The following is an 11,221-nucleotide window of genomic DNA, read 5'->3' as shown; positions in this document are numbered from 1 at the left end:
GTAGTGTAACTTTATGAAAGTCAGAAATTTGTTAATTTGCATTAAACACCGCTGAAAAATCGAGGAGACAATGACGAAGAAGGTATTACACGATTTAATTTCACAGGATGAAAAATGCGTATTTTTTGAAAAACAAAGACATTTTATTTATCTACTTACAAACAAAATTTACAAGTACATTTCGAAAATACCAACTTCGGCTGCGATGCAGGCTTGGGCGCGAACAATCATATTGTCGAAGGCGGCTTGAATCATTTCCGGGGTTACTTCCCGGCAAGCGCTTACAATTCGTTGACGCAGCTCTTCCAGGGTTTCAACCGGAGTGGCGTACACCTTGTCCTTCACGAAGCCCCAAAGAAAAAAATCCAACGGAGTCAGATCGGGCGACCTTGCTGGCCAGTATACGGGACCGTTTCTCCCTATCCATCGTTGTGGAAATTCGTTGTTTAGGTTATCTCTCACGGCTCTGTGGTAATGAGGCGGGGCACCGTCTTGCTGAAACCACAGTCTAGCTCGTTGTTGTTCTAGCTCATTTATCAAGAAATCTAAATAACTCTGGCCATTTAGATTTTGCGGTAAGAATACTGGACCAATTAACCGGTTTCCAACAAGACCAATCCAAACATTCAAGCGCCCAAATTAAAATTGGTGACGGTGTTCATATCCCCAGTGTGGATTTGTGTCTTCCCAAAACATGATTATTTTGGTGATTGTAATTAGGCCCGTCTCTTGCAAACGAGGATTCATCCGAGAAAAGCATATGTTGCGGAGGAATTGTGGGTCGTCGTGCACGGAATTTAGCACCCATTTGCAAAAATCCAGCCGTTGTTGACCGTCTCCATCTCGTAAACCGTTGGGAAGCGTTGCTCTGTAAGGATGGTACTTATGCCTATGTAAAACTTCCCAAATGCGAGTTTTACTATAAGCCTATAACCTCTAAGTTTGAAACGCGCATAGCACCCTTTGTACCACCACTGGACGGGCGAAAAAGAAGAAATCTGGCGATAGTATCAGCATGGAAGAAGTAGAGATAAATTGAAGCTTCTTCCTTCCCCCTTTCTCTCTCTACGCACCTCTCTCTTACCAAGGCAGCTGGCATCATGCATTGCGGGACGCGTTACGTTTCTCTTTTCCGCCACCCGGTGGATTTAGCGCTGTACTTTCGCCAGTCGTTTGCTTGAACCAACACTGCCTTCGATTCAAACTTAGGGTTGATAGGCTTATGGTTTTTTGAAAGCCAAATCTTTACTCGCCGCGGCACAACTACTACGTGGGTATGCGGTAAAATAGGCTAAAACGGTGTTTTCAAAGTCCAAATACCGCTGACCAGGCCCACGAAATTGAGGTTGCACGTTACCATACTGGTGAAAGTCATTTACAGCTCGCCTTACAGTAGTTATGGATGTTCTTCTATCCGGATGTCGTTGCTCAAAGATCTCACTCACTCGTCGTAGATTTCTTCCACCTTCCGCGTAGTAAATGGCCACTATTTCCGGAAGATCAGCTGATTCAGCTCTGGAATATTGAGGCATGATTGTTAAGATTGATTACGACAATTATGTTACACAGTTTGTATTACAGTTATTTAAATACTAAATAAATTTAAGGTTTTTACTGACCTTTAAACCTGTGGTCTATTTATCTTCTCGCCTATCAGAGTTAAAATAGGTTTCGAATACGACTAGATGCAAACACAGGCCTATTAGATTAATAAACTAATAGGAAAAGTCAATAGCTAAATGAGCCAGATTGTGGTTCAAAAAGAGTGAAACTACTCATGACCCCCGAAATGTGAAATACTGTATTTCAAAAAGATGAATAGGGTGAAACGGTTCGGCACATTGGCCAGCAAGGTCGCCAGATCTTACGTAATTTAAATTGCCATTAATAATTTAATTAATTTAATTTCTTCGCCAATGCCTCCTCGATTTTTCAGCGTTGTTTATTGCATTAAACACCAGATTATCAAATTTCTGACTTTCTTAAAGTTACACTACTCTCCCAATGGAATTCAAAAAAAGTTATTTTAGCTTGCCCAACTTGTCACTTTTTCAAGTCGTATTTTGTCAGTGTAAAAGACGTCTATTTTTTTGGCGCCAACGCTATTTGTACGTTTTCGGTGACGCTCTACAATTTTGTCATTGACAATTTTCTTATAGCACCTAGCGGTTGAAATTTTAATTTTCACAAAACGTGAAAATAATTTGCGATTTAGATGCAATTTTGGTAGAAAGTGTCCCCCGGCACGTATAATGTACAGTACAAATTTCAACTTTCTGGAAAACATAGTTTTTGAAAATCATCACTTTTTCGAGCAAAGAAACACCCTGTATATATATATCATGTGGAACTAAAATGGTTAGAGTATTTTTTTAGAAGGCGACATGGAATCTGGTCAAGACCTAAAGCGTACTGAACGTCCTAGTACTTAAAGACTGACTGAGTCACCTTGACAGAGATATAGAGTTTGTCGATGATAAAATCAAAGATAAGTAAATTAAAGTAATGAATATCGAGATTTGTAGAAGAAGAATTTAAAATTAAAATTAAATTAGAGAAAGCGGTATTGGGACAGTTAGCAGATCCGAAGCTTGATTCCGTATTCGACCATTACCAAAGGTCCGGCTTAGGTTAGAAGGGGAGACATAATTTTACTTCTAAAACATGATGGACCTCATTGTTTTCAATGAAAGACATGATGGACGTCATGGTTTTCAATAATAAACATAAATTCTGTAAATTATGATCTTCCGCGGTTTTACGGGAAAATCACGGCCATCGACTACGTAATTGAGCCTTCCTTCGAAGATATGTACATGTATTATTTTCATGACCTTGACGGTTACTGTTTTCTTAAGATATAAACTAAATACTTCGGACAGGAATCCATACCTCTACTTGGAATGCTTATCGCAGCAGATTTTCGTCACGATGTGGCTGACGATTTTTTTTGACGTCACTATGTTAACTTAACAAACAACAACGTAAGAGGGGAGTGCGCGCAAAGGGGATTTTGTTTCTCGTAGGCGGGGCCAAAGCCGTCAGATTAATCATACCATACGCGATACGGCAGGATAAGCATTCCAAGTAAAAGTATGGATTCCTGCTTCTAATAATACTAATAAAAACAAGTCATTTACAAACAAGCTACCGTTGTAAAACCATTACGGAGGTGTCTAAACACTATACTGCTCATTTAAATCATTTTGGACATTTTATTAAGTTTGCCAAAGGACATATTATTTGCTTACTTTTACTTTTGGGTTGTTCTCTCAACTAATAAAATAAATGAAAGCAAACACACATTGATAATATCTTAGTTTAATATCATTGGTTAATAAAGGTAATTGGCCAATTGAAATCAATTCTTTCAAATTTGAAGCACATAATATTCCTTTACAATTTTGTTCATATTCCACGAGTTCTAAATATTTACAGAGATAACTTAACCATACACAAAAACAAACTAAGCTCCATCTAATTTTGGCGGTTCGTTTTCTTGGCCTTCATCTAGGACCTTTGCAGTCATGAACTTTTCTATTCTCTTGTACATGAATCTATCACGTGACCAGCAATATCTGCAGTAACACCAATAACCAAAGGTCACGGCTGTAAACGTGTACACTCCAATGTTGGCAGAATGTTTGACTCTGCTTGAAAACATGAAGCGAGCCAGACCAGTTACAAGGCCACTAGTTATTCCAATCATAAAAGAAGACTTAAAGCAAGGAATTTCATCCAATTTTCGAGAGAAGATTGACAGTGAGGATCTAGAGTTGTCATCCATTGATTACTTTAAATTTCTAGTAAAAAATTATAATTACGAAGGATTTAATCGGTGGATCTTGAAATTAATTTTACGCGTGAAAGTGCGTCTTTTTGTTTGCTCAAAGTTGTAAGTTTTTAATTTTCTACAAATTTGTTTAGGGTTTAGCTTTTTTATCCCTTTTCATAATGGACTAATCTACTTATTCGCTATTTTTTTGTTTTAAACCACCTTCGACCACATAAGCAATGTTGCTTGTGCGTGCTCAAGTAACAGGTGGCCGGGTTACAATGCGTAGGAGGGTGGTGGCAAGCCGTTCATGCCACGCGAGCCAACAGCTCCCTACACTAAATATTACCGTTAACCTCAGCAAGTTTTTTTGGGAAGGGGAAACCGAAGATCTCGGTGGAAAACCCCTTAAACCAGTGGGGAGATAACTTACAAACTCTACGCAGAAGGAGTGGTTCCGGATTTTCACCCAGTGCCACTAGCTGGGATCGAACCCGGCTCCTCTTGCTGCGAGGCTAAAGTGCTAACCACTCAGCCACCCCACCTTTATATTGAGGTAAGTCTAATACATGGATTAATTATGCGCAGGAATATTTCAGCTCATCTACAACGTCTGCGGCAAAGAAAACACTATAAAAATAGGTGTTTCTATAAAATCCGGGAGGTCACGTGTTTCTACGTCACAAGCTATACACTCTTTTTCGCGGTCTTTTCGACCCCTCTTTTTGGCCGCCCGCTAGTCGGCCAATACCTGGAACCACCGGTGGGGGTCTAGGCTCCGGTCTTTGGTCCCTGGATATGGAGAATAGGGGTTAAGGGGGGTAAACTCAACATGAACGCGCCCAGCAAAATTCCAAAAAAAAGTCTACAGTTATTGAAGATGGACATCACGCGCTCGAGTCGATCAAGATTTCGGAATTTGAAGTCCACGTTTGTATATTTGGGGTTATGTAATTTTTTTTTTTTTATACTTTGTATATTCGTTTCTATGCGAACGATTCTTTACCTTCCTGTAAGTGCCTGCGCAAAAGCCGGACTCGGCTTGGTAAGCCAAGTTCCAATTAGTGAAATAAATTAATTTTTCATAAAAATAAAAAATAATCCTTGTTATAAACTAGGCGGACTTGTTTCAAATATCCTTGGAGCAAAATTATTTGTTGGCAAAATAGCCGAAAGATGATCTAGGTGCTGAATTGTTTGCGCGTTAACTGTATTCCGTATTTCAATATTTAAAAGTAGTTATTAAAACTAATTACAAACGAAAAATGTCATCTGTATGCTTACCGTTAAAACAGTTTTTGAAATTTGGAATGAAGTTTACTTCAGATATTAGTAAGTTTACAAAGATAACTCTGGTAGTCTGGTTTAAGTAGCCAAGCAACTGCATACAGTCTTGACTTTCTACTAGTACAATTTAGATTTCATTTCACTCTTGATATGTAGTAGAACTCGTGATGGAGAGATAAATAATGCAAGCAATTGGCGCGTCTCGTAATCTGTCCTAAAAAGGATCTAGCGCCAAATTTTAAATTTTGAGGTTGGACTTTTTCCTGTAATTTTGTGGCGCGCTGAATTAGAATAAGAATTTGAAATCTGTTTCATTATATCTCATTTCTGTCATGAGATATAGCAACCTGCAAAACGTTAAAAATTGATAGCACAAAAGCATTTTTTTTATTTTCGGCTTTTGTCATTCATTTTCCTGCTAGATCAATTATGAAAACAGCTTGTTTCTAAATACTTTTGTACTTTGCATTCTCGGTTAAAGCACCAAATAATTATTTAAATAAAAAATGTCAAATATCTAGAAAACTACTCATTGTATGATTTTTTGCCAAAAAAACTTGTCAGAAGTCATGTGAGTAGGGACCCGCATTAACAGGGATGCACCTTCGTGGTAGTCCACCAGTGTGCTCATATTTACGTTTAAAATTTTTGCTTAAAAATCAATGATGTCTTCATAAATGTTTTAGGAGCAAGACGAGGTATGAGGCATTTTCCCAGATTTTATTACTACGATAAGATATACAAAAGAAAAAGCTGGGAAAGAGAAGATGGTGATGAAGTTTTACAAGGTCAAGAAATTAAAAGACAAAAGCAATTAAATTACCATCCTGGTTTAAATGTAAGTAATTTAAATTATAAATAGTTGACATAGTGACATTTAGTTTTGCGATCAGTTCCAAATAACTATGAAAGTAGATAACTAGGGGTCTTTTACAAAATGTTGAATTATTCCATAAATTGATTTTGTTAAGAGCATATTTCATTGAATGATAGTCTAGTCTAATGAGTATGTCTCTAGTAAAGTTGGATTGCGATAATTCAATTACTGTAATGAGAACATCTGGTCTGTGCTCGTTGATCTATAAATTACTCAAAAGCTTTTAAAGTGGTTCAAAAGGACTTAGATGATATTTTGTCAATAATATATCAAAAGTTTCTTCTTTTTTTTTGTTCCTATTTCAGTAAGAGCTAGGGCTATATAGCCTTAACCGCTCTGATCACATAACAGTGAGTAAAGTCACGATCAGGGTGTACAACAAATAACAATGATACAGTGATATGAATTCCAGAATTAGGTCAAGATAGGATATACAATTAAGAGGAGATAAGAACTAGTAAATTACAAAATAGTGAAGAGAGTTGCCAATTTTATAACTAAGAGTTTTCTAAATTTGACCTGGAAGTGGAGATAAGACCAACTCATCAGGAAGGGCATTCCATTCAGGTATAACCCTCCTAAAGAAAGAGTTTCGTAGTGTTTCTGTATTGGAATGTTTGACAAATAATTTTCGAGAATTACCACGGGTACAAGAATTAGCAAAGGAAAAATAGGATTGATTGGGATCAATTAGAATTTTGAATAGACAAGTCAGGTCTAGGTAAGTATGGCGCAAGGTCAGAGGGGACCATTTTAGTTTGGCGATATGTTGGTCGCGAGGTAAACAAGAAGATAATGAGGGATACGTGAAGCCCTAGCCTGTACATCATACAGTAATTTAACTTCTTGTGCTAAGTATGGATTCCAACCTGACTGGAAATTCCAATGGGGATCTAACATAACAGTCATAGAGTCAGGTTAACATTTCTGGACTAATACTAAACTTAGCTTTTATAGTGGCTAGAAGACTGGAAGCCTGACCACAGACCCGTGAGATGTGCTTGTGAAAGCTTAAGTCATTAGAAATTTGAACACTAAGGTCACAAGCCTCATTGACACGTTGAATATTGTGATTGAATAAAGTAAGGTGATGGCAAACTGTACGCCAGATTAGGCTCTTTGAATAGATAGGACAACAGATTTTGAATCATTAAATACAAGGCCATTAATATCCAATGACCTTAGGTCAGATTGTAGTAATAAAATATCTTTGTGTGATTTGATAGTATTAAAGATTTTAAGGTCATCCACAAACAAACAAAGGTGAGAGGAAATGTTATGGGGGATATCATTGATATAAAGAACAAAAAGTAGTGGTCCCAGAACACTACCCTGCAGTACACCACTGGTTACTGGTAAGGAATCACTGTCCCCAACTCTCACACGCTGAGAGCAATACAGTAGGTAGTTTTTCAGCCACAATATATATTATTATTTATACCAAAGGACTGTTGCAATTTGGCTAGCAAACTGTTATGGGGAACTGAATCAAATGCTTTTGCTATGTTCAAATGGACCACGTCTCGACGTTGATTGTTGTCAAATGCCACCATCCAAATATCTAGGGATGAGAGTAAGTTGGACTCAACTGATTTACCCAGGAGAAAGCCATGTTGAAATTCGCTGAGATAAGGGCTAACATGAGTTAACAGGGCTGCGCGGATGCATTTTTCTAAAACTGTCGATGTAAGACTAATTGGCCTATAACTTGCGGCATGAGATTTCTTGCCACGACCTTTATATATGTGAGTAATGTTAGCTCCATGGTCCATTCGCTTGGAAGAATACGCGTTTCTAAGGACAATGAAAATAAGTGTTGGCACATTTTTTTAGTTAACTATTAGGGAAACCATCCGGACCAAAAGCACTTTTGGTATCCATGGCCTTAAGGGCTTTATGAACATCAGTAAGAGTTGGTATAAAGTCCTTCATTTCGGAGGCATTGTAGTTTGGTAAGTTTGAAAGATCATTATGCATAGAATTAAAGCTTTTAGAGTTTCATTAGGACACCATTGGTGAGTTAATATTAAGTTTAGAAGGGGGAAAGGTAAATTTGTCGCTTGACAAATCTATAGAAAGCTTTTGGAGTTTTTTTAATGTTTTTGAATTTCCTGTGATGAGACTTAGCTATGGCACGCGATATCACCTTTTCTTTTTAAACGGGCTGAATACGATCGAATAGGCCAGAGTTGCTAGATCGTATTGCATGCTGTAATTTCTTCCATAGCCGCTCCTTTTTTCGAATGACTCGCTCTGTTGGTAAAGAAATCCACGGGAGATTAGTGTTATTGGTTTTGGTAGGAGAGTAAAGGGAAACAGTTTCAGAAACACATTTGAAAAGAGTGTCTATGAAGAACAGCCTAGCATCTACCAAGAGATTTTTCGTAGTAGTAGTCCAGTCCACCTTTGCAAGGTGGGCATTTAATAGTTCAAAATAGGCACATGTATAGTCAAAATCTCTATCAAAATTCTTGATAAGTAGTGGTATGAAGGTGGTAAAGAGAGTTGGGTTTGTGATTTCTAGTGTCACATGATCGCTGCTGCCAATAGGGGGCAGTGCCATGACCTCAGGTTAGACGTGTGCACGAGTAAGAACCACATCTAGAGTAATTGAGCTTAAGTTACTTGATTGCGAAAAATGAGGGGGAAAAAGTACATGCTGTTGCAGAAAATTGTCACTAAAAGCAGCTAGGAACATTTTTTCAGCACTTGAGTTAGGCGGTTTAAATGACAAGGTTGGCCAATCAATACCTAGAAGGTTATAGTCACCAAGAAGAATCACATCTCTGTGCCCTGAAGTTTTAATCATGGCAGAAATGTTATTAATTAATTGGAGGTCTTTTTCCTCAGAGTTACTGGGGGGGGTCGATACACACATAACAGCAGAATCCAAGTAGCACAGTCTTTAGGCTTAAAATCAATCCAGATTGACTCATCAAATATATTAGTTGGAAAAAGCTCATGAAAAATAGTTCCATCATGGAAATAAACAAGTACACTCCCACCATCCTGGCGCGAAAAATTCAGCACAATTTTGTTTATTTCCGTGATGGAACTATTTTTATTGATTTTTTTATTTTATGAACGTTTAATGTATTATTTTACTATATTTTAAATTAGTCTAAATTAAGATTTATTAATAGAAGGTAGACGATCCCTACGCATTATACTAATATTAAAAAATAAAAACCATTTTTGTTTAGTTAAAAGTAGTATTTGATTATTGTTATTGCTAAAGAGCCTACTTTTGTACATTTTCATAAATACATAAGGGATTTAAATGGTTTATTCAGACAACCCTGATATTTGCCACAGACCTCGACTGTTACACTGTTTACTTCATGTATGGTGCTTTTTTCTAGGTGAAGTTACAAAAAGATTTATCACTACGTGCTATGGTTAAGGGAAAAGTACTTGTTTCATGTGAGAAAGTAAATCCACGAAGAGATAATCCTTATGTAGAAAGATTTTATAATGAAAAGGAAACCGCGGTTCTATATAAAATGTACTACAATGTAATACCTAAGCCACAAGAAAAAAAATTTAAGTTGGTTGAATTAATTTAATTTGGAAATGTTCTTATTGTATTAAATATATTCATATTTAAATAAAAATTCTTAAAATAGTATTGCGTCAATGTAATATTTTTATAGTAATTTAAGTAACAAAAGTTAATGCATTAAGAGCAACTTAAGTCATATCAAGCACAGAGGATAAGTGGAAAAACATTTCTGGCAAGGGAGTGTTTTACAATGCAAAGAATTTTTTTAGTGGGGTTATTTTACAAGAAATACTTCAATCTATCATTGAAGGTGGAAGAAACTGGAAATTGAGCTATGGTGTAATGAGTGTAGAAATTTGTTTCTATCAACATTTTCTTGCCTACCTGTGTCATCAACCACTTGTATTGCTTTTTAACCCCAAGACCCATGTCCCAATAAAATATTTGACAAGGAATCCATTTGTGCACACCATTGTTTAATATTTTTTTAAATATTCTTATGAAAATGAGAAACCTGGTAACAGCATATTTTTATTCAAATCAGTTCATTAAGGTAACCTTTTTGAAAATCATCTTTACTGGAAATTTTTTGTGAACTAATACATTTGATAATGGTTTAGCTTTCATATTTGAATGATATGTATTAGATATTTATTGACAACTATAACGAATCTAACTTTTCGGGGTTGAAAATGTGTATTTGTGTATTTTTTTAAAGTTCTACCTTCAACAGTTGGGACTTAAAAAATATTTGAATTTGAAATGAAGCCGCAAATTTGGAAGGGCATTCAGGAGAGAAAGAGATGACGCTTTCTGATGGTTTGATGTCCGAGTACGCGAGGGTCAAGTGAAGACATATGTCGAGTCAAGTCCGGGCAGAGGTGTCAAGGAAAGTAGTAAGATTTCGGGATGTTTTTAATTTTAGTGCTTATGCGCAAAGTATATGCGGAAGAATGTTGTGGTTTTAATTAAATAAACCCATGTCCTATTAAATAAGTTATATGAAATAAAACGTTTTAACTATTTACCTACAAGAAAAACGAGCTAATTAAAGACTAGCCATCTGATTGAGCTGACAGGAAAAACTAGCCCTGACAGGATACTAACAAGTTTAGTACTATTACGCCACCTAGTGACAACTATGTTAAATTTTGGTTACATATGCCAAAGCTGTTATCACATACCAACAAAGAAATTAAAAACAAGGGCTCCTGCGAGTGCAGTAACTATTTTAATGTTATCTTTCAAGTGTATTGGTATTATTTGAACTTTGTATTTCTCATATTGCTCTATCCCCTTAGCTTATGTTAATTCTCTTAAACTTAAATACAATTAAAATTAAAATATTTTTTCCCCTGAAGAGCCTCATTTAAACAGATTAATGACTCCCAAATCCTAATCTATTCCCTGAAATTGGTGATCCCTCAGTTCCGAATTTGTTTCCGTCAATTCAATCCTTTAGCTCCCCATTTAATAGGGTACCAATAAGTTTCATATATTCACATATACTTGGGTAATTCTATCTAATATAAATATGATTCAACCTAAATCATTTTCCTAGTAGAAATCAGTACATTCTTGATAGGCTCGTGATAACAAAAGGGCCCATAGATGATATCTTTGGATGATACATTCTGTTGGACACATTTCTCATGATTGAAAATGTCACTAAGTGAGAATATGGATATTAAAGCGAGAAAGTGTTATTTGCATCCCCTGGGAATATGGAATAAACAGTAGTGAAAGTAACTAAACATTGCTAATTTGAATGACAAAGTAA

The 11,221-nt window shown here is 36.4% G+C and overlaps 2 protein-coding genes across 2 annotated transcripts; one reads left to right on the top strand and one right to left on the bottom strand.

The window, feature by feature from the left end:
- Positions 1–3,305: 3,305 nt before the first annotated feature.
- l(3)87Df (cytochrome c oxidase assembly factor COX20 lethal (3) 87Df) lies at positions 3,306–5,194 on the bottom strand. The gene is made up of 2 exons (XM_090171819.1): positions 5,060–5,194; positions 3,306–3,803 (listed from the first exon to the last, which is right to left on the bottom strand). Exon 2 carries the CDS (start codon positions 3,785–3,787, stop codon positions 3,467–3,469), a length of 321 nt encoding a protein of 106 aa, XP_090027945.1. The 5' UTR covers positions 3,788–3,803; positions 5,060–5,194; the 3' UTR covers positions 3,306–3,466.
- mRpL27 (mitochondrial ribosomal protein L27) lies at positions 4,920–9,540 on the top strand. Its single transcript, XM_090171808.1, has 3 exons — positions 4,920–5,107; positions 5,749–5,900; positions 9,302–9,540. Exons 1-3 carry the CDS (start codon positions 5,041–5,043, stop codon positions 9,503–9,505), a joined length of 423 nt encoding a protein of 140 aa, XP_090027934.1. The 5' UTR covers positions 4,920–5,040; the 3' UTR covers positions 9,506–9,540.
- Positions 9,541–11,221: the final 1,681 nt, after the last annotated feature.

This window comes from Leiobunum rupestre, chromosome 1 (genome assembly GCF_980474605.1).
Source record: "Leiobunum rupestre chromosome 1, qqLeiRupe1.1.hap1, whole genome shotgun sequence".
Classification (NCBI taxonomy): Eukaryota; Metazoa; Arthropoda; class Arachnida; order Opiliones; family Sclerosomatidae; genus Leiobunum; species Leiobunum rupestre.
The sequence above is the reverse complement of the archived record's forward strand: the minus strand, read 5'-3'. Positions and strand labels throughout refer to the sequence as shown.